The following is a 27,328-nucleotide window of genomic DNA, read 5'->3' as shown; positions in this document are numbered from 1 at the left end:
ATCTTGTCCTTGCCCTTGTCACATGGCCTCTGGACCTTCCTGGGGTGTCTGCAAAGTGCCTGGGACCCTGGGGTGCCTGAGACAGAGGGTGTCGCTGCTTGCCTCTACCCTGCCACCCCACCTTGTCGCTCCACCTGACGTCTCAGCTGTACCACGCCCCACGCCTAGCTTGGCCTGGGTTCACTTATGACATCCAGGCCTTCCGGCCAGCCTCAGTTCCCTTCACTCCCCCTGCCAGCCTTTGGTCCCCTAGCTCTCGTGCCCTCTTTGTCCCACACCTGTATTCATGTCTGCGGGCTGCTGGAGCTCAGTCCACTGCACCCCGGGCCCAGTACCCTACCTCTTCCGGCTCCGCTCCTTCCCTCTGCCCCACCCCCTCCCTCTGGCCCGGGAGCCCCACTTCTTAATTAGCTTTTTAAACAAAAAGTGAAAGTGGCTGTGACGCTGAAGCTCTGCTCCTAAGGGGGGAGGGGAAGCGGCCCAGGGTGGGGGGGTGGGGGGGGAGAGGAGGCAGAGCAGCGAAGGGTGGGGGGTGGGCTGGGGGGCTGCTGTGAAAGGCACTCACCCTTTGAGGGAGGATTTTGTCAGCCATCTTCCTCCTCTTGGCACTGTACATTTTTTAAAGAAAAAACCAGGTTACCATGGCGACAGATCTGGGAGTAACGAGGCCACCTGCTAAATTATCCCGACATCTCCACCCGCCTGGCTGGGGTTCCCACAGCCCGCTTGTCTGCCCGCCCAAGGGGCTACGGCAGTGCTGTCTGGCATGGTGCTCCGTCCTCTTGTGGGGAGCAGATGTGGCCCCGTCCTTTCTCTAGCCCGGGAGCCCCTTTCCACCCCCACCATATCCTCAGGCCAGAGAAATTTAGACTTGGGGGGGGTGGGGAAGCTGCAAAAGTGTTTGAGAAAAGCTAGGGAGGGGGAGGACAGGAGAGGGAGGAGGGATTCTGAGGACTTTCCCTTTCTGTTAAGCAGGGGTGCACAGCCCAAGGTGGCCTGAGCTCAGAGGGAGGGGAGCCGTGTCAGACACCCTCTGCCATCCCTGGAGCAGGGGGGTGATGGGTGAAGCCGGTGAGGACTTGCACCCCCGGCACCCTGGACTTGGAAGGGGATGCTGAAAGGCCCTCGGATCACCTGCCAACAGAGTCCAGAAACACACCCAGAGGGATCCAGAGAGAGGGTTCTCCTGTGGGGTGTGACTGCAGGCTGGATTTGGGGTGGCAGCTGGGACCTGGACTCTTCTTGACCCGCTAGCTGCTTCTGACTCCCAAAAGCACCCCCAGAAAATCCTTGGCAAGTTGAGATTAGAACCCAGCCTGGAGGATGGCTCTGTACCATCCCTGTGTGGTGATAACCACTGCCCCCTCCCTTCCAAAAGCCTATTCTAAGGCTAGGTAAGCACCTTTCATTAAAGGTCTGATTTGTTTTGAAGAAATTACCTATGTGAAACTCTCCATTTATACAAGACAAATCGGGAACTTGTTTACTGTATAAAAGGATGATTCACTTTGCAAAAGAATTCATCATAGGATTCCTATAAATGGTGAATTTTCCTTGATGTGTAAAAAATATTTAATAATGAGGTAAAATCCATATTACTCCTTTTATAGGACTCCATCTGGTGTGCAAAGGGAAGCATGTGTGTTTGGTTCAATAGTGAAACCCAGAGGGGCATCTCTCTTGCCAGACACCAGCAGGGGCTTTTGGGGTGCCACCAGCTGGCTCAGACGGGGAGACGGGCTGGTCCCTGGTGGCTGTGGGGCAGACCTGGTCCCGAGGACAGATTATGGCAACTCTTCAACCTCTGAGTGCCTAGGAATCACCTGAGAGCAGGACTGTGCAGGAGACCACCCACAGGGCAAATCCCCAGGCTCCACCCCCCTGGCCAGAGAGTCAGATTGAGAATATCTGGAGTGGGGCTTTTAAAGAGTCAAGCCAGGGTACTGAGGACGGTGCACTGGACAGCCACACTTGAAGAAACACAGTCCCTAAAGCTCAGCCCTCGGTCCTACCGCCAGCCCCACCCCCACCCCAAAGACTGAAGCATCTCCCAGAACCTGGGGACAAGGGGGGAGAGAAGGACCGAGCAGGTGACAAGGACAAGGGCGCGACGGCCGCAGCTTCGGTCTCCACGGTGGGCACACAAAGGAACCAGACCAGTGCCCCCTCGGCCCACCTCCCCAGAGGGCATCCCACCCAGGACGGCTCGTTCCTTGCTGATCCTTCTTCCTCGCTCCTTCCAATCTCGCTCCTCACCCACCCCGTCCCTGGGGTCCCGTGGCCCGCCCCCCGTCCGCGCTGGGCCTCACTCACCTGCGGCTCCGCGCGGGGGCGGTGGGCACCGGCTGGCCCTGGCTCTGGGCCTGGCTCTGGCCGGGCGGGGGCGCTGCTCGCTTGCGGGCGGGCTCCATGCCCGCGGGGGCCAGGCCGGGTCGCACGGCGGGGCTGCCCATGTACGGGGAGCCCGGGGGGCCCATGGGCGCCCCCTGGTGGGGCATCCGGGCTCCAGACGGCATCCCGGGGCGCTGGTGGGGGGGCGGGGGCGGGGGCGGAGGTGAAGCAGAAAACTGGCGCCCGCCCGTCAGACCAGGGCCCCGGTTCCAGGCGCGGCGAGCCGCGTCTCTCCCACCCCACGCCCCCCGGCCGGTGACCCTGATGCCGCCAGCGTGAGCGAGGGGTGGGAGGGGCAGGGGCGCTGCAACCGCGCGGCGTGGCGCAGGGGGCTTTGCGTCTCGCTGCAGGAAGCTAACTGAAGCCAGGCAACTGCACTGGGCATCGCCAGCCTCGGATTTGCGGAAGGTACCGCGAAAATGAATATTAATGGCGCCTTTCAACCTTTTCAAAGGATGTTCACATCCACATGCTCATCTGCGAGACAGACTGAGGGGGTCTTTCCAACCCCACTTGACAGATGAGGCAACCGTGGCTCAAGGAGAAAAGCGACCTAGCCAAGGTCACGCAGCTCCTCCTGGCAAAGGCAGCACTGAACCGCCGTTTCCTGAGGGGCCAGGACCGTTTGCTCTCTGCAGCTTCATCTGGGTTAGAGGCCCAGCTCCCTGCTAGGACTTCTGCCTCTTTCCACTCCTTGCTTCTCAGTCCACTTCCTGGGCTGTCTTGCCGTGCACTTGCCCTCCCCACCTTAACCCGCCCTTCTCTCTGGGCCCCTGCTTTTGACCCCTCAGCTCCAACCACACCCCCTTTGGCTGATTCCAAACCTCCACACCCAGGGGCTCTGACGACTTAGCCCCCCCCCCCCCCCATTTGCTCCTAAGGTGAAGGCTGGAGGCAGCAGGAGCTGGTGAGGTCACCCTCTACCAGGATTCTTTGACAGGACAGGAGGCAGCTGGGCTGGAGGTGGGCTGCCCAGAGTGCTTGGAGAGCTCAAAGGCGGCGGCTTTTCCTTTCCATCCATTTCTCCCTTCCTGTCCGCCTCCAGAACTCCTTCACTTCCCACCCCGCCCCAGTGAGGTAGGAAGTCAGGGCTCAAAGGGGGCCGTGGAGAGCGAGATGAGGCAGGTGTGCTCCCCTGCCACCTCAGATGGGATGTAGAGGAGATGCAAATCCACTGAGTGAAGTGTTTCACAGACTTTTAAAACCCCACTTGTCCAGATTCCAGAACAGGGATTGGGGAAGGCCAGAGAGGCTGTAAAGTGGAGGGTGGGTGGGAAGGGGACAAAGCGAGCAGGAAGGGGATTAGGGAGCAAGGGATGCACCCCCAGTGTCCCTGTTACCTTTTACACGCTACCCACTTTGCCCCCTAGAGTGCAGATGCCCCCTGGCACAAGGAGGAGCCCTGAGCCGAGCTGGGTGACCAACTCTCCCTCCTATCCCTCTTGCCCTGTACTAGGTCTAACCCTAACTCCCAGCCAGCCAGCTGTCTCTGTCCATCTCTCCCACAGTGAAAACTGCCCGTCCATTTGTCTGCCTCCCCCACCCCACCTGACCCTGTCACTCATATCTCCAGAGTGGTGGCCCAGAATGGAGCCTAGGCCCAGCCCCACCAGTACAGATAGGGTACTGGGAGTGAAGCGGTGGGACTCGCAGCCACCCAAGAACCGAAGCTCTAAGTTGGCCAAATTAAAAACAAAAACAAAAACAAAACCCCCCACATGTATAGCCCCCTCCCTCCCCTAGATGGGCCTTTTTAAAGGGACTTCACCCAACAGCGTGGTTCAGACTGGCAACTTGGCTGACTGACGTGGGCACCCCTGGGAACTTGCCTCAGAGATCTCTGGGACTGGAGGACAGGCTGCCCCAGGGAAGCCCCTTTACCCAATCAGCTGCTCTCCCATTTTTCAAGGCCAGCGATACTTGCTGATCTGCTGAAGAAGCCCCGAGAGAGAAGCTTCCAGAGCCCCCAGAGGGCTGTGCCAGCTACTGGGACCACCCCAACGAAGGGCCAAGATTCTAGGGACTCTGGCCTCCCTCGCTGAGAACGTGCCTTCTTTGGGGTCACAACCAAATTTGGCCATAGTCAACTTGACTGCCTCCTCTGCACCCAGCTCCAACCCCAGTAGCCATTGCAAGTCCTACAGGCCCTGCCTCTCCCATTCTGCTGCCCTCCACGCTTCTCCCAGCCCGGCTTCTGCTGCCTCAGCCTGAGGTCCCAGCCCCTCAGGGCGCCCTGGGCTCCCTTAGGCTCCCTGTGTGCCTTCCAAGTCTGCTCCCGGCAGGAAGGTGCCGCCCTGCCCCTTTGGCCTCTAGGCCGCACATCCCTGACTGCAGCCCTTCCTTCACACCTTTGAGGATTTAAGGACATCAGCTTCTGGTGGGCTGAGTCTGCCAAGGGGATCTTCGGACCCCTTAACTTGGGGTCTGTCCCTAGAGAGGGTCTCTCTCTGACCCTGATGGCAGAGGCCATCAGCAAAGCCCCAGAGCCCTCCTGCCAGGATGCAGAGGTTGTTCAGCCAGAGAGCTTCCCGCTCCCAGTGCCTCCAGGGTCACCTGCTCCTTGCTCCCGGAGACACAATCCGAGAGACACTGTCCCAACGGATGAGCAGACAACCAGCCCACCCAGTGCCGTGTCCCCCACCCCCACCCCCAGGGCAGGGGAACACCTGGGCCCACGAGGAAGAGAACAGAAGACAACACGTCTGGTACAGAGGGGACCCCCGCACACTCTTGGGGGGGACAGTCCCCAAGTCCCACCCCCAGCCCCTGACAAGAACCCACGCAAACGCCTCGCGTCCCCGCCCGGGCACCCAACCCCGGCCCGCCGCCTGACGACGTGTTCGAGTGCCAGGGCGCCGGCACGGTCCTGGGGCTGGGCCGCGGGGCCGAGGCGCCCCTGCCAGAGGGGTGGGAGAGCGGGAGCCCCCTCCCGGCCCCTCCCGATCATCCCTCCATTCAGCCCGAGCCAGCTCGCTCACCCTCCCCCGCTAACTTTCCCCCACTCACCACCCCATGGACCAGAAACTCAAAAAGTTTGCTTTTCGTGGCTTTGCGCGCCCCTCCGGCAACTTCGTCCGCGGCCATCGGGGTGGGCTCAGCGGCTCCTCTCACTCTCTCTCTCTCTTCCTCTTTCTTTCCCTTTTCTGCCTTTTTTTTTCCTCCAACTCTCCCCTCTGAGTCCTGCTGGGCTCTCTCACACTTCTACTCGAGCGGAGTGGGGAGGGGGCCCCTTCAGGGCTGCCCTGACGGCCCACGGCCCACGCCGCCGCCGCCCGCCCGCCGCCGCCGCCGCCGCCGCCGCCGCCGCCGCCGCGGCTGCCGCATTCCTGCACTGATAAGACAGAAATAGTCCGGCGGCCCGGGGTCTGCCTGTTGACTCGGCGGGGACAGAAACGCCTGCCTTTCCAGCCCTCGCTGTCCAAACAGCGCAGATAAGCGGCGAGGCACGCCGGCGAGCCCGGCTCCTGGGCGCTGGGCAGCGGCACTGCAGCCGGAGGCCGCCCGAGGGCCGCGGGGAGGCGGCGCGGGGAGGGGACGCGAGGGGAGGCGGCGGGGGGCTCGCCGGCCACCCGGGCCCTCGCCACACATAGTTTCTCGGTTAGGGAATTCGCCGGCAGGGCCAGGCAGGGAACAGTCAGTTCCAACTGTCCCCCAAGCGGCTCCTGCTGCATTTCTGAGGCCCTTTCCCCAGAGACCTGGCAGGCCAAGTAGGGAAACATTCGCTGGAAGGAATCCGGGGGGAGCCGGAGCCCGGAGGAGGCCTTCCTCCTGCACCAGGCCGTCAGTGGTGGGTGTGCCCGGGGAGGCGGTGTCCCCTCGCGTCCACAGATGTGTGCGCCCTTGTCTCGCCCGCCGTGTGTGTCTGCACCCTGGTGTGGGCACAGCTCGGCGGCTGTGGGTGTGGATGTTTATGTGCGTGCACAGACAAATGCCTTCTCTGTGTGCCTCCCTCCACGAGAGCCTCTAGTGCGTGCGCCCGCTCGCGGGTGCGTGTGTGGCAGGACATGGCCTGTGTCTTACAGCTCCGTGTGAGTCTATTTCTGGGTATGGGAGTCTTTGTTTGTCTCTATGTGAGAAAGTGAGGGCAAGAGGGGAAGTATTTCGGAAAAGAGGGGTGGATCCGACTCCTGAGAACAGGAAGAGAAAATGTGAGGGCAGGCGAGGGGCTGGGGTGGGCGCTTGGGTGCATGGGCAGAGGGAATGAGGCAAGCAGAGCCTCATGGCTTTGGAACCCGGCATGAGATGGGGGTAGGGGGCCCAGAGGTGCTGGGGCTGCTGGGCATGGTAGGGCCAGCCTCAAGACCCCAAAGAAAGCAGGGCTAAGTGTGGGATTGTGAGGGAGCCCCAGAAGAGGCAGTGTGGAGGGAGCTAGCAGTCCCTGGGGTGAAGGAGGGGCCGGAAACAGGAGGGGCAAATCCTGAGATCCCCAGGCTGGGAACCATAGCACCACCCAGGCCCCCAAAGGCCACACCCCTCTCTCCTCCTTCTGGAGGAAGAGCCCAAGGGCTTTGGGATGAGAGAGTGGGTCAAGTTTCCGTGCCTCCTGGGGCTGCATCCAGGTGAGGGTGGGGCTATGCCTGGGGGAGTTTGTTGGAAAACTTATTTGAAGTTACACCTTGAAGACCCAGAATTGCACTGGGGGATCCTGACCCTCAACCCCTTCAGAATGCCTTCAGAGGTCAGACAAAGAACTACGGGAGTGTTCTGCCTGGAGAGTGCTTTTGCCTGCAGCCTGATTTCCTTGGGCCCTAGTTGTGCTCCTGTCACCGTCCAGTTGGGTGCCCACGGTCAGTCCTCTGGAAGGCCAGAGTGGCCCAGGATAACCCTCCTTTTCTGCTGGCTTAGCAAGGAACCTAGAGGTCCCCTTCCTACCAGATCTCTACCCAGCATCCCCTTAGACTCGCCCATGCAGAAACTGGGTCCTGGCAGGGTGGGAACGGGTGGGTGGCCGCCAGAGGCCATGAAGGTGGCTACTGGTGACCTGGGGGAGGTAACCTCTCCAGTCTGTCCACTAACCTCCAAAACCCCTCACTCATTCCCATGTCTAAGCCTCTGCTCCCACTATTCTTTTGCCTGGAATCCTTCTACTACTGCTCATCTGCCTATCCAGATCATATTCATCCTTTAAAGCCTAGTGTGGGTCCCACCTCCTCCAGGAAGCCTTCCCTGATTCCACTCCTGTGCACCAACATTTCTCTTCTTTGAATACCCATTGCCATCTATGCTATGCCATGAATTGGCACTTGCCTGACCAGTGTCTGAGATGTTAGGTTTGGTTTTCCAAATGCGGCCCCCTGATTTCAGGAACTGGTCTTTAAGTCCCCCTATCCTCCCCACCCCACCCCATGCTGGGACACGGGGACTTCTGATCAAATGCCTGCTAACAGTTGCAACCACCCAAAGCTCAGTGGGCCAGTGGATGGAGCTCATACTCTGCCACTTACCTGAAGGTCTGAGTCGCCATGGGCACCCCCACCCACTGTGGGTGCTTCTAGCATGGACACGTGAAACCACAGACCTTAGGGGTTCTGGGGGATTGGGGCAGGGGCAGACACCTTTAGGCTTTGTGTAAAGCTCAGAGTTCTTAACTCTCGGAGAGGCTTTTTGGGTAAAGAAGACAGCAAAGGAGGCAGATGGGCACCCCTGCTTGGGCAGCTAAGTTTGAGGGAGGGACATGAAGGAGAGTGGGAATACCCTGCATCTGTGAGGGGACTGGTCCCGGAAGGGAGGAGATTGCAGGAGGTGGTTAGACCAAAGGCTCTGGTGATACCCAGGGAGCTGGTGAGTATCACTCAAGACCATAGCTAACTCTGTCCTGGGCCACCCCAGCATCGGGTCCCCCCCACCAGCCACTTCTCTGGGAGACAGCCTTGTGCCAGCGCTGACAACGGATACATAATGCATGCATGCCCCTCAGGCGCATGCCCCTCAGGCACACACACCAATGCAAATGCCAGAGGGACAAGGAGCCACCTGGATTTGCCCACACAGGCCCATCTCCACCATCTCCACAGACACTCACACGGTGCCACCGACAAGGCACCAGCCAGCAGGCACATTTGCATGCTGCTTCTACAGGGGCAGACACGGGGGGAGCCCTCAGACCAGAAAGCAGAGGCGCAGGGGTGGGTGCCCCGAGCCAGGACTCCCACCTCACAAAGGCCAGGATCCCCAACGGCTCAGCCCCAGAAGAGCGCTCAGCCGTGCCACTGCCACAGGCTCGGGTCGGGGTGGGTGGAGGTCCAGGGAAAGCCCCGCTTCCAGCTGGCGGGGGGCGGGGGGGCGGGCCGGGGCTTCCTCCCAGCCCGACGGGGCCCTTAGCCTCGGCCAACCGGCCCACGCCGTGCTTCGGGCAGACCGTGCGCGTGTCCGGGCAGAGGGCGGCCGCCCTGCGGCTCGGAGCCGGAGTCCCCCCTGCCGTCCCCCCATCTCTCCTTCCCTCCGAAGCACCACAAGCACCAAATGGCAAAGCGCCTCTCCCCGCTCAGGGAGAGATGCGCGGCGGCCGGCGGGACGGGCTCAGCGTCCCCGCACCCCCCCGCCCCATCACCAGCACCGCGCGGGAGAGGAGGGCGGCCTGGCGCCGGGAGCACGTCCCGGCCGGCTGCCGCCCTCCCTCGCCCTTGCCCGCCCGGGGCCGGAGCAGCGGCTGGAGCCGGACGGGAGCCGGCCCGGGCATGCGCACTGCGGCCTCCCTCCCGGTGAAGGTCAGCCCAGGGCCTAGCTGCAGGACTCAGTGGCGGCGGGGGAGGCGGAGGAGGGAGGAGGGATGCAGCGGAGAGACTTAACTCCTTCCCTGCGGGAAGATGGCCATCGAGGCTGAGGCCGGAGCCCGCGGTCCCCCCCCTCCCCGCCTTCGTGTAGGTCCTGTTACGGGGACCAAGCTCTGGGGGAGGGGGGAGGAGGGGCAGGGGAGGGAGAATGGAAGAAGGAGGCTAGGAGGAGAGGAGGGAAGCTGGGAAGGGGAGAGGGAGGAAGGCGCGGGAGGAACAAAGGAAACCAGACTGAAGGAAGAGACCTCTTTCCGCTGCCCCCTTTTCTGTATAGCCCCAGCAATAAAGCTTGGCTTAGCAAAATGAAATTACCCTCACTGACTGGGGCATCAGCGTGTGTGTGTGTGTGTGTGTGTGTGTGTGTGTGTGTGTGAGGGGGGGGTGGGGGGGACAGAGAGACAGAAACACAGTGAGGCCACCTGGAGCTCTCAGGCTGTGGACCTCTGTTTTCCGTGTTCTGGCCCATCGCTAAACTCAGCCCCCAACTTCTCCTCTGGTCACTAAACCCCAGGGCATGCCAGGGGTCCCAGAGGCAGCACTGACCCAGCCTACCCGCCTGGCCTGAATCCCAGGCCCCCAGGGAACTCCAGCTAGACCTTGAGGCCAGGCCCAGTCCCCAGAGATGGGTAAAGGAGAATCTTCACCTCTGGTGAGGGGCTTCCTCCAGCCAGCAGACAAGACACTGGCAGACCAGGCCTGGGACATTATGGCACAATCCCCCTCCTCCTCCTCCTGGCTCCCCCCCTGACTCCTCTTCCCAGGCCAGAGCAGCGCTGGGTACCTCCCTCTTTGTGCAAGAATGTTTCTGTGCCTGGACACCCTCTGCTACTAGCCAGGGGGCCGTCTGTCTCTTTGTGTGACTTTGCCTTTTTGTGTCAGTTTTGCAAACACACGCAAGAAAGACAAATAGGATAGAAAGAAGCAAAACACAAAGATAAACTAGGACACCAAAATAATTGTGTGACCTTGGGCAAGTTGCTGTATCTCCCTGCCCCTCAGCTTTGTCAGGAGTAAAGGGAAGGGGGTAATCAGATGATTCCGAGGGCCTTTCCTGCCCTGAAATCCAAGGATTCCATAAGACAGGGACAGGAACCAAGGCAGACGAGGCGGGAGGGAGAGGGAGACAGAGACATAGAGAGATAGGCCCACACCATTTAAGGGATGCTGCTAACCCAAGGTGAAGCCTGGTCCTTGTGTGAGTACCCTTCCGGTGAGCCTTCACCACTGTGCACCGCTGTGCTGTCAGCCTCCTGGGAGCGAGGCAAGGCTTTGCCCTGGGGTCTCCAGGGACCTGCTCCGTAAGCAGGTGTATGATAAAGGTTAGTGGAATGAGTTAATCCTTCTTCTCTGTTCTGTGTGGGTCTCTTCAGTCCAGTGGGGTGCTCTGTGCCCCCTCCCTGCCCCTCACCTACACCTCATGTATACACGATAACTGCAAACGTCAGCATGTTGAACCTGCTGGTCACTGGGGTCCTGAGCACCCACCAGCCCAGAGGGGAGGCACATTTTGGATTTGTCGTAGCTTTGTACTCTCCCCTCATGACCGCCATTAATGAGATGGTTCCTTATAGCAGTCCACACCCAACAGCTTATCGCACTGAGCAAAAACGAGCCACCCTGGCCTGCTCCCCATTTTGGCCAGGATGGGGTTGGTCTGTGGGGAGGTATTTATATGGGATGCTGAGGTGTGCTCTGACTGCCCCAGCTCCCGTCCTGCAGCCTAGGGGGTGGGACACGGGTCATGGCTCTGCCTAGTGCGGAGGCACAGAACCATGCTTGCTCCCCACCCATCTCCCTCTGGACCAACACTGGCCTATCTAGCTAGATGCAGGGGCAAAAATAAGGGATCCATGGTCTCAGGACTTGCAGGCTATCAAGACTCCAAGGAGCAGTAAGCCTCTCCTTCTCACTGCCTATGTCCCTCCACCAGCCTCCTAGCTGCCCCCCAGCCAGGGCCCGTGAAACCCACCCATCCCATAATGCCTATGTCTGGCTGAAGCCATCACTCCTGTCCTGCTTGTACCCCATGGTTCCCAGGCCTCGGCCCTCCTTTCTCTTGGCAGACAGGAGCCCCATCCCAGCACCTCTGATTCCTCTCCTCTCTCCCCTATAGCTCGCTGCTCCCTCATGACCAGTGTGGGGACAGTCTCCTGTGGCTTAATGTCCTGCCCCTCACCCCCAGGGAGCTTCTGAGGCCTCAGCTACTGCTCTGACCAGGTAGGTGGTCAGAGGGATTTCTGCCAACCACTACATTCTGAGGTCTGGGATGTCACCTGAGTGAAGAAAAATGAGTAGAAAAAAATACATGTACATTTCCTTGACAAATGTTTCGGGGAAATCAAACCAAATGTCAGTTGGCAGCAGAATGTATAGGTAAAACCTGCCTGGAGGCACCCATGGACCTGGTCTCCCAGGTACCTGCAACTCCGTGAGGAGTCAAGGGCGGGCCCTGCCCTGCCCACAGGGTCTGAGGGCACTTTTACACTGCATGGGTGGGGGCTGAGAGCGCCCTGCCCTTCCCCTCCTAACCCGACACTCTGTCCCTCCCCACGGTCAGCCTGGAGTGCACCTGCCTTCCTATCATGACATACTTCCTCCCTGATTGTGTCTGGCCCCACAGAAGGCCCCGGACTCCCTTCAGCTGCATCCTCAGCTCTGTAAGGCTCGGTGTGGCCCCTCTTCTTCTCCCATCTCCCAACCTGAACCCTTTTACTGTGTGGTCTATCAGAAATAAATTTTCCAATACGCTTGGCCACTTCGGTGAACAGCCCTTTTGCCTTCTTGCGAGAGAAGCCCTCCAGAGACCATACTGCCCCCGAAAACCGCCCCTGGTCGTGGCAGTATTTTCCCCAGAGCACCCCTACCACTGGCCTCGAGGTGGGGTAGAGACCCTCCCCGCCACTCGGGGACACTCACTGACGCCCGTCCTCTTCTTGCTGCTTTTCGGGATCTTCATGGATGGCCCTTGCCACACCTCGGGTCTCTCATTCCTCGGACACCTCTCCTCTAGAGATCCCCCCACCTTCCCTCAGCCATTTGCTCCAAGTCACCTCTTGGGTCTTGTCATTCCAGCAGCAGCAGCCCCGTGCCCCAATATCAGCTTTAAGCACCTCACTCTGACCACCATCTCCTGTCCTTCCAGCTCACTCTGTCCGGTTTCCTGATCCCCAAAGCCTGTGACTCCACTGGAACCTCTGGTCCATTTCTCTGACCCACACCCCTCATCACAACCACACCGTTACATATGATTCTTTTTTAAAAAAAATTATGATAAAACATACATAACATAAAATTCACCACTTCACCTCCTTTGCATATACTCTTGACTCTCTTACTTAAGAGTTAAATCCAGCTTTCACCAACTCCTGCCCTGTACCTGGCACCTGAATGTGGCTGGAGAGAGACACACAAGCACCCTGATGGGGTCTCAGTATTCAGGAGCACCCTGGCCCCGTGCTGCCCAGCTGTCCGGCTGTCCCTCCTCCACGCGCACTCTGTCCCGCCCTGCTCCCGATGTGAGTTTCTACATCTGCTCCCCTGCTCCCCCTCCCCATTCCCAGCTGACCCCCTTCATGAGACACAGAAGCTTCCAAAGAACTTCCACCTAGCCACCTCAGTGCAAGCCTCCTTTGGGAACACGTGGTCCTAGCCACAGGCCAGAAGCAGGCGGTGCTCTGGGGCAGCCCCAGAGCCACCTTGTCCTGCTCCCCTGGGGCCGCTTGGTGGCCATGGGCCTGGAGAACTCAGAGGGTCTAACCTGGCCTAAGGAGGATAGAATTGAGCTGAGCAAAAGGCGAAAGGCTCCATCTGTGTGCAGAGGACTGGCTGCAGGTTTCTTGGGGGAACAGGGCCAAAAGTGCGTGGGTCTGAGAAGAGGTCTTTGAGGCTGGTCTATGATCAAGGATCTCCCAGTCAAAGCCGGGCTCAGCCTCTCCCATGTCCCCACACAACATACCCTCTTTACTCCGGGGCTCAGAGAGCTGTGGCGATGGCCAAGAGGCTTCAGGAAGACACTCGCTGGGGAGTGGGCAGCAGGGAGGAGATGGAGGAGGATGGTCTCAGGACCTCCTTGGTGTACAGCCCCTGGTTGCACAATCCTTTGTAATTAAGGCCAGCTGGTGGCCCCCTACCCCAGTGAATCCCCTCCAGGTAGCCCCTCAGCTAGCCCTGACCCCCTGCCCTTGCTCCCAGATCTGGGCTTTTGCTTTGGCCATTGCCACCTAGTCTGTCTTGGGACAGGGCTGTGACAATGAGGCCTTACTACCCTACCCATCACCCCAGTTCTTCTGGGGTCCTGTCCTCCCCCAGGCCCTGAACCCACTGCCCTGGGTGGGGTCTCTGCAGGCACCACAGTGTGATGACTCTGAGCTTAGACTTCAGAACAGGACTTCTCAGCCTTAGCACCACTGACATTTTGGGCTGGGTAGTTCTTTATTGTGGGGGTTGTCTCACGTATCCTATGATGTTGGTAGCATCCCTGGCCTCTATCCAGGAAATTTTACCAGCACGCCCCCGCCCCCCCTCCAGTGCGACAAACAAAAATATCTCCCAATGTTGTCCTTTGTCCCTGGAGGGTGCAATTGCCCTGGATGGAGGACCACTTCTGACGGTCCCAGGTTCACACTCAGCTCATAACTTCGCACAAGTCCCTTCACCTGTCTGAGCCTCGTCTTCCTGGGGCGCCCCACACCTGACTCGCAGGTAGATGTGAGGCTTAAAATGAAGCCATGCACGAGCAGAGTTGGGCACAGGGCTTGACACAGAGGGGACAATTAGCAGTCGCCACTCTTACTAGCTCCTGATGCTGAGTCTGCCCGACCCTGCCCGTGTGGCTGCCACGGCCCCGCCTCATCTCTGAGTCCTGGCGGCCCTGCTCTCCAACAACCCCCAGCTAGGAGACTGGTGAAAACAGGGAGCCCTCAGAGCCCCTCCGCTGCGGGGCCGTCACAAAACCACAGAGGGAACCTCTGAGGGCTCAGCCGGGCAATTGCTCATAGTGGCTAATTCTGGTGGCTCTGGGAGCCCATGCGGAGTCTGGGTTCTACCCCAACCCCTGGAAGCTTCCTTGAGTGCAGAAAGTGGCATTAGTATGTGGGGTGGGTCTTACATGGGAAGCTCAGAAACTTGGTAAGGACTGCAGGAAAGGGGGGAAGGAAGACATTCAGAAGCCCCCCAGAAGCGGCAAAGCCACTGGACTCACACCTGAGAAGAATTCGTCAGGGCGACCGTTGGGCCAAGAGAAGCTGAGGTCCAGGAGCTGCCACTGGAGGCATCTGGAGCAAGAGCAGGGCCTCCTCCCGCGCCTGTCCCCTTCCTCCTCTGCTGCCACACGTTTAATGAGCGCCTACCATGTGAGTGCTCGGTGCCAAGTGCAGCTCATCCACCCATGAGACAGCCTCAGCCCCGGGGACACAGCGAGTTTGAGGACCGGATAGGGATGGGTGGGGTTGGCGGCATCAGAACGGTGAGAAGCCCGAGTCAGCTCCTGCCTCAGGACAGTTGCTGCTGGGGGGGGCGGGTGTGTGTGTGTAGGCGCGGTGCACCCCATTCCGGAGCTCTGGGCTTCCTTATGGGGAAAAGAGGCAATCAGAGGGGCTGTGGCTTGGCTGGGTGGCCGGCCTTGTGGCCGTGGTGGAGAAGCCAGCAGCTAGCTGCAGCCGTGGCCGAGGGCGTCCCCAGGCGCTGCGCCCCAGCCCTGGCAAAGGTGGAGCCCGCCGCGGGGATGTACCAGAGCACACCGGCCGAATGCCTGGGCTGTCTGTGGGAACAGAGGGCTTGGGCCTCCTCCTGGCTGCGCGTGGCCCCACGTGAGCAAAGCTACAGCCGGCTGAGGAGCTGGTATTCCAGGGCCAAGGGGCAGCGGGGACCTCGGTCCTTCCTGGGGCGCGCATGAGCCTGGGTCACCTCCCAGAGGTTCTGGCTACCTAGAGCTCATCTTCTCCCTCCTCCATGAGACACGCCTCCAAATTCCAAAGGCAGTCATCATAGTCCACCCCCCCACCCCTGCCAACTCCCACACAGGTTGAACTGTGTCTCCCCCAACTGAATTCATTTACTGGAGTCCTAACACCCCTCCCTCAGAATGTGTTCATACTTGGAGATGGGGTCTTTACAAAGGTAGTCTAGTTAAAATGAGGTCAATAGGGTGACCCTAATCCAATATGACCGTTGTCATAAGATAGGGGAAATTTAGGACACCCGGACAGGTACACACAGAGGGAAGACGTGTGACTCGGGGAAGACAGCCGTCCTCAAGTCAAGGAGCAAGGCCCGGGGCAAATCTGCCCTCACGGCCTCAGAAGGAACCCAGCCCCCTGCTCACACCTTGTTCTCTGGCATCCTGCCTCCAGAAAATACATTTCTAGCCTACCCTACATTTCTAGACTCACCAGCACCGCCCCACCCCCCCCCCCCCCCCGCCGCCCCAGTAGGCTTTCCCTACTCTTGTGTTGGTCTTCCTATGACCGGCCTGCCCGTTCAAGGCCCACCCGCCTCTCCCCTCGCATCCCCTGATCTGCCTGGAGCCACTGAAAGGCACTGAGAACAACGTGCTTATGAGCACGATGCAGGGTTGAGCCTGGGGCCAGAACACCTGGCCACCACCAACTGACACTCTGAAAAACAAACTGAGGGTTCTAGATGGGAGGGGGGTGGGAGGATGGGTTAGCCTGGTGGTGGGTATTGAGGAGGGCATGTTCTGCATGGAGCACTGGGTGTTATGCACAAACAATGAATCATGGATCACTACATCTAAAACTAATGATGTAGGGGCGCCTGGGTGGCTCAGTTGTTAAGCATCTGCCTTCAGCTCAGGTCATGATCCCAGGGTCCTGGGATCGAGCCCCGCATCGGGCTCCCTGCTCCACGGGAAGCCTGCTTCTCCCTCTCCCACTCCCCCTGCTTGTGTTCCCTCTCTCGCTGTGTCTCTCTCTCTGTCAAATAAATAAATAAAATCTTAAATTAAAAAAAAATAACGGAAAAAAAAATAAAACTAATGATGTAATGTATGGGGATTAACATAAGAATAAAAAAAAAAAGGGCCACGGTATGTCAACCTGTCTTAGCCTCAGTCTGTTTATCTTTAAAATGGGTACTGCGCCACTTCAGCTCTCACAGGCTTATTGTGACTAGCAAAACAGTACTGACAGGACACATGTGGGAATTCTCGTTAAGTCCTAGAGGCCCAAACGAAGCTATCACTGTTAGTAACATATCACTCCTTGGTAACCATCCATCCCACTTTGGACTGTTATTGAACTCACTGTCAGTTAAAGCTGCAATTCTCTTTCTACTCTGATTGTGCCGAAACGTGTCTCCCATCCCCTACTTCTAACATTGCCTATTTGGATTCAAGAACAGATAACTTGTACTTACTCCTGTTGATATTCATCTTGTAGGAATCAGCCCATTATTCTAAGCTTGAGATGCTTTGAATCTCAATTCGGTTATCTGATATATTTGCCACCCTTTCCAGCTGTGTGTCATTCATAGATCCATGAGGATGACCTTCTCTCCTCATCCAGGTCCATGCTGACCATACTGGAAAAGGACAGGCAGACAAAGCCCTCTCTCCAGACAATCTACAACCTTGGGGCCGAGTCTTCAATTGGCAGCAAATTTACTCAATCGTAGTAACATGCAGTGATGTGGTGGAATGTCTTGTTGGTAGTTTAAAATCAGCCGTGGTAGGAGTATTTATACCATGGAAATTGGCAAATAATACAAATCAGATTTCAGCTCCCCCTTCCCACCCTGTCAAGAGCCAGTTGTTAAATATTTACCCGCACACTACTGTATCCAGCCCACGTTTATGTGTCACACTCAAGATATTGGGAGAGACTTTGTCAAACACCTCCAAATTCACACATACATCTTTACGGAGCGTCATAGCCTATAAAACAGTGCAGTATGCATTATTTAGTTTGGTTCTTTCAACATCCCAGGAAGTTACAGGGCTGAATATTACTATACCCATTTTAAAGATGAGGAACACAAGGTTAATGATTGACTCAGAGCCAGACAGGGATCTAGCATCAAAGATGGGGCTCAGACCGCCATGTCCTGATCTCAAGGTCCCTGTTCTCTTCAGCTTGTCATCGAACTGCCCCCCCGCCGGCCCCCACCATTGGTTGTCAAAGGTGCCCTGAATTCCCTCACCAGCTGCGGTTCTGGGTTTAAAACTCAAGCTTTGAGGGGGATTCTGCCTCTATTCCTTCCTGTTAGCAGCACATTATTGGGATCCCTGTTTCCACAGGGGGAGGACCCTCAAGTTTTTGACAAGACTCTCTGCATTCTATTTAAAATTCATTGATGACAAGAGACTGCTTAAAGTGACCCTAGGTCAATGCGGTGCTTCTCAACCTGGGGTCCAATGATGCCTGGGACCCTTGAGTTCTCCGGGCTAGCAATGCAGATTTAGGGCTCTGGGCCCGAGGGCTAGAAGAGGTGACCAGTCGGGGGGTGATGGCATGAGAGGAACCCAAGGAGGAAGCTGCAAAACAGACAGGTTTGGCTTAGCCCACACAGTGTCTTTCTTAAACACTTTTTAAAATCTTAAAAATTGAGAGATTTCACATAAAAAGCCAGATTTCCAGAATCTCTGAAAAACCTGGAAATCTGGCAACACAAGCCCACTGATATACTTGGAAACAATCAGATGGAATTGGGGAGGGGCTCTCCCTTTTTGAAGTGGCAGGACTTCTCCAATTTACAAACCCCCCCCCCCCGCCCCCAATGTGGGGAGTTGCAAACTCTAAAGCCCTAGGCGCCCAGCAATGAATGTAAATGAATGGTGTGAGTTTTGAGCGCCAGGACAACTAGCCTTTGACCTTGGGTCTACGTGCTGGGGTACAAAGGGCTGGCCTGGGCCTACAGAAAGGGCTGGCTGCTTTGTCTCTTTGAGAGCCTCTCCGGTTTGGGTCACTATACACCTCTGAGGGCTGGATGTGGTGGACAGACCCCAACTAGGACTCTTGCACTAACCATTGGGAAGTTAGTTTCAGTTTCTCATCTTGAAAGTGATGATGATAATATTAGCATTTACCTCATAGTCTTGTGGTGAGGATAAATCAGCTAAACCATGAGAGATTCTTAAAACAGTTCCTAAAACTTGCAATAAGCTCTCAATCAACACTGGTTGCTATTCTTCTGCCCCAGGCCTGCTTGGCTCTTCTCCTTCTGGTGTGAGCTGCTCTGGAGTCTCGGGGGCTGATGAAGGAAGAAATGAGGGCTGGGACTGTTGGGGGTGGGGTGGGGGCGTCTGGACAGGTGGGGCTCTAGTCCACCAGACAGGCATTCTTTAAAAGTGTGTCTAAGATGGTTTTCTCCTGAAGGAAGAGGTCAGAGTAAGATAGCGGTTGGATGGTAAAAGTAAGGGGTCAAAGAAGAAACTGAGGCACAAAAGCAAAAGAATGCTTCCTGCTGGGTGGGGTAGAGTGGGGTCTGCAGACAGAGCTGGAGCTCAGCTTCTCCTCCTTCTACTCCGGCCCCTCGCCTGCTGGGGCCCCTCCTCCGAGCCCACCCACTGGGGCTCCTGCTGTGGATTCAGCTGCTGACAGGGGATCAGATCTGCTCACAGCCCAGGACAGCCAGAGCACCACAGGGCTCTCCCTTCCACCGTGCTGGCTGACTTTTTATTTCCAGCTCAAAACTTCACTGAAGGCAAAGAAGGCGGGGCTCTTAAATAATGCAGACTTGCATCAGGGCTGGGAAGCTGGGCTAAAGCTAACGAGATAACTCTGCTTCTGAGTTCAAGATGTGGGAGCGGGGAGAATGGAGTTCGCAGCTGAGGGGTGGAAAGGCCCAGGGGCTGCTCGCTGATTCCAGGCCTTTATGAGCCCACAGTATACGGGCAGCGAGAAAGGAAGCTGGGCCTGGAACCAGGGGGGACAGGGTCACAGGGTCTACCGATGACACCTGGATGCCGTGGTGCTCAGGGCGGCACCGAGCACCACATTTTAACCCACGGGCCAATGAGGGGCACTCTGGATTCACCACATGCTGGGTGTCGAGCTGAGTGCTCAGTACTTAGCATTCCACAGAATCTTTATAGAAGGGGCATCAAGTCCCGCCTTACAGATGGGCCACTGAGGCTCAGAGAACTAAGTGCCTCTTCCCACACCCACCTAGCTGGTGAGGGGCAGAGCCCACCTTCCAACGGAGACCTGGGAGCCCCGAAGCCTGTCTGCTAGCCTCAGGCAGCCTCACCCCCCTCTGGCTCTCCCAGTGGGCACCAAGGGTGAGAGCAGCCTGCACAGGCCCCCAGGTGAGGAACATTTGAGGAAGCCAGTTCCTGAAAGTTCCTGCAGGCGGACCCGGGGAGTGTGGACAACTGCTTCCAAATGTCTGGAGGCAGTTAGATGTCATGGAAGCAGAAAAGGGTTTATTCTCTAGAACTCCAAAGGGCAAGACCAGGGTCACTGGAAGGAAGATTCTCCTCACCACAAGAACAACTAAAGATGGGGTGCCTGGGTGGCTCAGTCAGTTAAGCATCTCACTCTTGATTTCGGCTGAGGTCATGATCTCAGGGTCGGAGTGCGGGGCGGGGGGGGGGGGGGAATCAATGCCCGTGTCAGGCTCTGTGCTCAGTGGGGAGTCTGCTTGAGATTCTCTCTCTCCGTCTGCCCCTCCTCCCTCTCCCCACCCTTCCCTCCCCCAGGCATGCTCTCTTTCTCTCTCTCTAAAATAAATAAATAAGTCTTTTTTAAAAAACCCAACTAAATATGGAAGGAGCATCTGTGAACATGGTGAACAGGTCCTTTTGGAAAGGGACAGCTGCCCAGGCATGGGCCAAGAGCAGCTCAGGTGTCAGCAGGCCAAGGTGGGTAGGCAAGAAAGGCCCCCCCTTGGGTTGTGGGGTGTAGAGAGGACAGGGCCAACCATACAAAGGGATCTCAGGGTCCTCTTCTTTTTTTTTTAGAGAGAGAGAGAGAGAGCAAGCGAGAGAGCCCGGGAGGGGCAGAGGGAACGGGAGAGAGAGAATCCCAAGCGGGCTCCATACCAAGCACAGAGCCTGATGCAGGGCTCAATCCCACGACCCTGAGATCAGGACCTGAGCTGAGATCAAGAGTCGGACACTTAACCAACTGAGCTACCCAGGCGCCCCTCAGGGTCCTCTTAAGATCAGCTGTCAGAGCCACCTCCCCCCTGACCCCCTGCCTCATTCATTCATGAAATATTGTTCTGTATTGTGTTGAAAAAGATAGATGCAGTCTGTGCCTTTAAGGAGCACTGCACTGAAATCTTTAAATTTTTTGTACATGCTATAAGCTATAAGAAGGTGGGACTTCATACCTAATCAGGGTGGGAGAAAGTGTCCCTGGAAGAAGTGGCACTTAGGTCGAGACTTGAAGGATGGGCAGATTTAGGCAGGTGAAGGGAGCTGGAAGTGTGTTGCAGGCCAAGGGAACAGCATGTGGGAAAGCCCTGAGTGAGGGCAGGCGCTTGCAGCCCGTGAGGAAACGGAAGAGAGAACAGATCAGATCTGTGTTGCTGGGGTTGGGGGCAGGGGCCCAGACTGAGAGCGGGGCACCACTTGGGTGGCTACCTCGGTGGTCCAGGCAGGAGACAACAGTGGCATTACTGAGACGTAAGCGGATGGAACTGAGATGTATCTAGGAAATCAAATCAAATCAAAGGAAGAGGTGATTGTTCCAAGGGAGAGAGAAGGAAGGGGGAGGGTCAGATGTCACTCCCAGGTCTGGGCTTGAGCTTCTGTGTGGCTGTCAGCCATATGGCCAGCCCCACCTCCACTGTGGAGCGGACTCCATGCTCTTGTCATAGTGTGTTCATGGGGAGACCTCTACTCTGCTCCTCTGGAGAGAAGACTCTGGAATAATCCTGCCACCTCTCCCACCACTTGGGAGGGGCTCTCTGCCTGAGGAGGTGGGGGGGGGGGGGTCTGACATCTGCAAGACAAGTTCTCCTGGGCCAGGGGTGGTGACATCAGGACTGTTCCCTGCAGCCTGCCCTTCCCTTTGGGGTGCGTCTGCTGGCAGGAGGGAGCCCATCTCAAGCTGTTCCCATGCCCCAGATAAACAAACCCAAGTTAGGGTATCGGGTCTGCCTGCTGCATCCAGGCCTCAGGTTCAAGCTTCTTTCTTTCTTTCTTTTTTTTTTTTTTAAAGATTTTATTTATTTATTTGAGACAGAGAGAATGAGAGACAGAGAGCATGAGAGGGAGGAGGGTCAGAGGGAGAAGCAGGCTCCCCGCCGAGGAGGGAGCCCGATGCGGGACTCGATCCCGGGACTCCAGGATCATGACCTGAGCCGAAGGCAGTCGCTTAACCAACTGAGCCACCCAGGCGCCCCTCAAGCTTCTTTCTCTAGTCTGGCTGGCCCTGCAGTAAAGCTGATGTATGTCCCTGACACGCGGGCCTACTTCTCAGTGGGCTCACGACCTACGGTGTAAGGCATGTGACTGGGCCCACCCTATACCCAAACCCACCTGCTGGGCATGTGTGCTGGTTGAGGTCTCCAGGTTCCTACAAGGATATGACCCTTCCCCAAGAATGTGCCTCTGTACTTAATTCCCGATTTTAAGCAGACTTTCCTGCTGCCTGACAGTTCTCAAAACTGTTGTAAATAGTAGCGTGTAGAGCGCTTCCCGAAGGCAGGCAATTCCTCTGTAGCCCTTCTAACTTTTATCTCGGGATTGACCATGACCGGCGATATTTACATGGCTGCACGCTATTTTGTTGGTCTTTGCCTTCACCTAGGAAACCTGTGCTGAGCTCTGCCACCCAGTGTCCCCCTCACGTCACCACACAGGAAAGACTTCTCGGGGTCACAGGGCCCGAAATCACAGTGTCTTTGAGCAAATGGTTTGGCTTCCTGGCGCTGTGAATGACACGAGCGTCCTGTTTTCTCACTGGGGAGGGGGCCTCGGGGCCTTGGGGCTTGGGTTTTGTGCATTCATGTCATCCTTGGCTGCCACATCTCTTCCCTGCCCTGTATTCCCAATGTCCTGACATCCTCCCTACACGTGTCTTTGCAACGTGCCTCCGAGCCTTTTCTCGAGTGAGGTAGAACACAAGCACATCTTCCTGCATCTTCTAGTCTCTGTTTTTCTCCCCCTCCCCACAGTACCGCTCCTCCTTGCTCCAGGCCCCAGAACGTTCTTCGGTCTGGAAAGAAGGTTGACATGGGAGATGATCCAAGTTTGTAAATTCCAGGAAAGGCATGAGCGGGACACATGCTCATAAGACACATTCTCAAATTTCCTGGAGGTTAAGTTTAGGTAACAAAGGAATTGGTTTCACAGCTCGGGAAGCAAATCAAGAGGTGGGCCAGGCCGAAGTGAGCGACCACTCTCCCACAGGGTCCTCACAAGTGACCAAGGGTCTGCACATCCCTCACCAGCCAGGGACATCCCAGCCACAGCCCTGGCCCCCACCAGGAGTCCCTCAGCAGAGGCCACCAGAAGCGGGCTGATGCCTCCAGCATGGTCAGCCGAGAGGGCTCAGAACCCAGCGGGACCTGAGGGCCATTCACTCAGCCCACGTGTCTGCAACTCGGCCTTCTCTCGTGACACCTCCTGCCACTTCCTCCCGTGACACCCCCTCCTGGTGACACCTCCAGCTCATTACCTCCACCACTTAACGCTCACTAATAACGAGCTCTCACTTGCAATCACACTGCCGGCACTCGGGGCGAAGACAGCCTCCAGCTGCGGCACACCTGCCCTCGCGCCCCCTGCGCTGTCTAGACGCTTGCACGGGGCCTGTCAGCGTCCAAATGACAGCACGTGCCCGAGCCGCCAAGCGTCAAAGCCGGCTCCATGCCTGGGACTGCACATGCTGAATGAAGCCCAGTTTCATGTTCACGTGGTTCTAAAACAAAACGCCAGAAACCTCTCCGAGCACCTCACCCCTTGTCCCCTGCATCACATGGAGAGGCCCCAGGAGTCTCACGACGGACCCTCCGTTCACCTTGTGACCAGGCCCCTCCGGGACCAGGGGTCACTAGGATGTACCCACCACGCCCAGAGCCTCCAACCCCCCAGGCTTCTCACGCCTCCCCTCCCCTGCTGCCCATCCTTCGGGGGGATCACCTCCTTCAGGCAAGGTCTGGATCAACCCAGGGCACCGACCTACTGCTGCTGGGGAGCCAGCTTAGGGCTTAGCTCAGTGTACCCCAAATAAGCCACGACTTACAAGGACTCACCACGTGGGGGCCCCGGCTCTCGGGTACCTCCCAGGGACCCCAGCTGCTCGGCAAGCCTCCAGCCTCAGACACCCGACATCTTTAGGGTTGCCCAGAAAGTACACCAGCTTACACCTTCTCTTTAGGATTCTGCATTAAAAAACCAGCCCCTGCAAGCTGGGGAACAGGTCCACACTTAACCTAAGGCAGTGGTTAGGTTGTGGGGCAGCAGGCAGGACCTTTGTGCGGGGCCTTGACTTTCCTGCACTGCACTGCATGGTTCCCCAGTGGCTGGCACCAGGTGACAGCCCCGGGCTCGTCCCCGCCCGCAGCCAGCGGCCACGGCACCATCTTGCCCAGGCACAAGCCCGCCGCAGGGGTGGGATGGAGGGGAACAGCCCAGGCAGGAGAGAGAGAGTTCCTCGGCCCTTTCGAGGAAGGAGAAGCTGGGAAAGCCACCCTCATTTCACCCAGCACCTTGTCCTCTGGAATCCCACTTCACGCTGCTCCTTTCGAGGCCTTTCCCCTCCTCAGAGCCCTGGGGCCTGAATGGTCTGCTGGGGCACTCCCCTCGGGCTTCGGGTCCTGAGGGCAGGGAGTAAGTCCCTCACACCTCCAGGGCCCCCTCACCCCCAGCACCCAGCCTGTCACAGGAGACTCCCACTGCTGAGGTGGCCAGGATGACAGGTGGGGCTGGGCAGGCCTCAGACCCAACTCCTGCCCTTTCCCACAGCTGAACGGGGCTCTCAGGCAGGCAGCCTTTCCACCCGGTGCCTCGGTGCTTCCTTCTGGACCAGGGGCACCGACGTGATACCAGCCCGGCCAACCTCCTCACACTTTGCCAAGAGGAGGCCCAGGAAGGTCCCACTCACGTGCGATGGGCCTGGAGCACCCCTGAGTCCGAGGCCTGCCTGGTGGCAGCACAGGGCTGGCCCCACCCGAGGCCACGCAACAGGCTACCACCACCTCCCCCTCCCGCCAAGAACAAACCCCTGCCTGGGTTCTGGAAGGATCTTAGAGGTTTGCCAAGGCAGGTTTGGGGTTAGGTTTCTAGAGCCCAAGGTGTGCTGGGCATCATCAGGTCCCCCCAGCTAGCAGGGAGCATGTGTGCACACACGCAGGTGAGGACGGAGGAGGTACGTGTCTGCGTGTCTGCGAGTGGGAGGAGATGAAATAAGCCAGAGACCCAGGCCATTTTCACCTGAGCCAAAAACTGGTTTCAGGCTCGCTGGTTCCTGGCGCAGACTGGCTTTGATAGGTAGGAGCCAGGGAGCCAGGAGGAGAGGGGCACTCAGAAGAGGTAGTGGAAGGGTGGAAGGAGATGTCAGCAGGGGCTGGGGGATGGCCCCAGCAGTGGGAGGGGATGGGAAGAAGCATGTCATAGGTCTGGCTCGGGCGGGGCAGAAATGCCAAGAGGGGGCCTTGGGGTATGACCGGAGGCCAAGAGCCAGCACCATTCAGTGGGGTCCCAGGGCTCCTGTTCCTGGGCTTGGCGGGGGTCAGCGCCTACCTGTACCACGGCGGGTGGGTGCTGAAGGCCTGGAGTCATAGGTGGCAGGGTCCTGCAGTGGGGGAGTCATCCAGTGCCCCCTCGGTGCCCGGGCCCAGAGCCCACTGCACCTGCAGCACCAAGGGCCATTGTGAGGAGAATCTGAAAGGAGAGGGCAGTGGGAGGGGTGGGCCAGACCCTGAGCCCCAAAGGCAGAGTCCAAATGGACCTCCGAGGGCTGGTGGGGAAACCTGAGGGGCTCAGCTGGGTGGACCAAAGTCCGGGACAAGGAGGTCTGAGAAAGAAAACAGGAGGTATGCAGAAAGGGACCAGGGTGGAGGTGACAGGCAAGGGCCAGCGAGGGCTGCACGGGGAGCATGGGGCGGGAGCAGTGTGAGAGCAGGAAGCAGTCGGCAGAGACCAGGTCTTGCAGGACTAAGCTAGAAGGACAGAGCAGAGAACCCAGGCAAGACCCAGGCCCAGCAGGAGAGGCAAGTTTTGGGGACTTGGCGATAGGCAGGAGAGAAGAGGGAGAGCTGGGCATTGGAGGCACAGGGCATGACCATCAGGCCCAGGTGGGACCTGGATGGCTCCTAGAGCCCAGAAGGGACATCTGAGGGAATCCCTGGGGGCGGCAGGCGCATCAAGTAGGCCTGTTCTTAGTGTGCCCACTGTGCTCATGCCCACCCCTCCCTGTGTGCATGGCCGTCCTGGTTTCACCCCTCCTGCAAGAGCAGCAAGGCCACAGGCTGGGGTCAGGACCCAACTTGTGAACTCAAGTCCTTGAGCAGGTGGAGTGTGGGGGACAAGGAAAAGGCATTGCTATAGGTACGGGGTGGGGCTTGAGAGTGGTTCAGGGTCACATGTGGGTGGTGTTGGCCAGGAGGTGACTCCGAGAAGTGTGAGGAGGCAGGGCCAGCAATGAGAGGAGGAAGATGCCAATGGGGGAGAGGTTACCAGCCCAGGGGCGGTGGTGGGGGGTGCCCTGCAGGAAGGCTGAGAGAGAGGGACAACCTGAATGGGAGAGAAGTGTCCAGGCAGGAGGGTGCCAAGTGGAGACAGGGAAGGTGCCAGGCAGGGGAAGGAGGGAAGGTGCCAGGTGGTGGGGGAGGAGGGGAGGTGCTAGGCAGGGGAGAGGAAGGGAGGTGCCAGGCAGGGGAGGGGGGGAGGTGCCAGGCAGAGGGAAGGAGGGGAGGTGCCAGGCAGAGGAGTGGGTAGGAGGGAGAGGATGCCAGGCAGGAGCAGGATGGGAACACGCTAGGCAGGGAGGCGGTGGCAGGAGAGGGGGAGGAGTAGGTGCAAGGCAATCAGGGAGGAGGGAAGGTGCCAGGCAGGGGAGAGGAGGGGAGGTGCCAGGCAGGAGAGTGCCAAGCAAAGGGAAGGAGGGGAAATGCAGGTGGAGGGAGGATGGGAAGGTACCAGGTAGGGAAGGAAGGAAAGACGCCAGGCAGAGATGAGAAGGGGGAAGTATCAGAGAGGAGGTATGATGGGAGTCTGCCAGTCATGGAAGAGGTGCAAGAAAGGGGGGAGGAGGAAGAGATACCAGGCTGAGGGTGGGGGAGGTGCCAGGCAGGGGGAGGAAGAGAGTGAGGAGTGGGGGGAGAGATCAGGAGATGAGGAGGGGATGAAGACGCCAGGCGGGGGGGGGGGGGGGGTGCCAGGTAAGGGGAAGTGCCAGGTAAGAGGAAGGTGCCAGGAAGGGGTGAGAAGGAAGATGCCAGGCAGGGGGGAGGAGGGATGTCAGGCAGTGGGGAGACCAGAGAGATGCCAGGCAGGGAGGAGAACGGGGAGAGGCCAGGGGGGCGGAGGGGGATGTCAGACAGGGGGAGATGCCAGACAGGGGGGAGGAGGATGCCAGGCAGGGAGAAGAAGGGATGCCAGGCAGGCGGGAGCAGAGGAGATACCAGGCAGGGGGGAGGAGGGATGCCAGGCAGGGGAAAGAGGGATGATGCCAACAGAGGCAGGACGGGTACTGCCAGGCAGGGAAGGCGGGGGCGCCGGCGCAGCGCGGCCGGGCGGCGTCTCCGCAAGGGCCTGGGGGCCGCGCAGCGCGGGTCGCTCACCTGCTCCCCCGGGACCCCGGCCCGGAGCACGGCCGCCCGCTCCCCGCTCGGCGCGCTCGGCTCGGCCCGGCGCCTGCGCCGCTGCAGCCCGGAGCGGGGGAGGCGCAGGGAGCGTCTGCAAAGAGCGAGGAGCTTAATAATGAGTTAGGGATCAGAGCAGGCAGCGTCGCCCCAGCCATCCGAAAGCGCGATCGCCACGCTGGGAGCATCGCCGCCCGCCCTGGCCAAGTCCATTGTGATCCTCAGCGTGTGCACAGATGAGCTTAGGTCTGTAGGTGCACCTACGCGCCCCCTGATTCCCACAGACCGTCAGAGCATCCTAAGTGACCGCAGACATTACCTGCTCTCGGACCACGCGCGCACACACACACACACACACACACACACACGGGGAGGGGGGCATCGGTTCCACTCCAGGTTCAGAGCCAGGCACTGACTGATGACACCTCCTCCTACCTTTATGCACAAGC

At 58.4% G+C, this 27,328-nt stretch overlaps 1 protein-coding gene across 3 annotated transcripts in view; it reads right to left on the bottom strand.

The window, feature by feature from the left end:
• The window catches only part of SMARCD3 (SWI/SNF related, matrix associated, actin dependent regulator of chromatin, subfamily d, member 3), a 30,751-nt gene extending 3,804 nt beyond the window's left edge, over positions 1–26,947 (bottom strand). Inside the window, exons 1-4 of one of the 3 annotated variants that reach the window (XM_045864029.3) lie at positions 26,859–26,947; positions 24,817–24,957; positions 2,314–2,525; positions 566–608 (exon numbers count right to left, since the gene is read on the bottom strand). In XM_045864029.3, the coding sequence (XP_045719985.1) occupies positions 566–608; positions 2,314–2,525; positions 24,817–24,855 (294 nt within the window). In that variant the 5' untranslated portion in view covers positions 24,856–24,957; positions 26,859–26,947. Of the gene's footprint in view, positions 1–565; positions 609–2,313; positions 2,526–5,397; positions 5,885–24,816; positions 24,958–26,858 lie in introns of those variants that run through there. The other 2 variants (XM_045864030.3, XM_045864028.3) reach the window with 2 other exon arrangements.
• Positions 26,948–27,328: the final 381 nt, after the last annotated feature.

Source organism: Mirounga angustirostris, unplaced genomic scaffold (genome assembly GCF_029215605.1).
Source record: "Mirounga angustirostris isolate CCGP_5_RB_7025 unplaced genomic scaffold, mMirAng1.0.hap1 SCAF_12, whole genome shotgun sequence".
NCBI lineage: Eukaryota > Metazoa > Chordata > Mammalia > Carnivora > Phocidae > Mirounga > Mirounga angustirostris.
The sequence above is the reverse complement of the archived record's forward strand: the minus strand, read 5'-3'. Positions and strand labels throughout refer to the sequence as shown.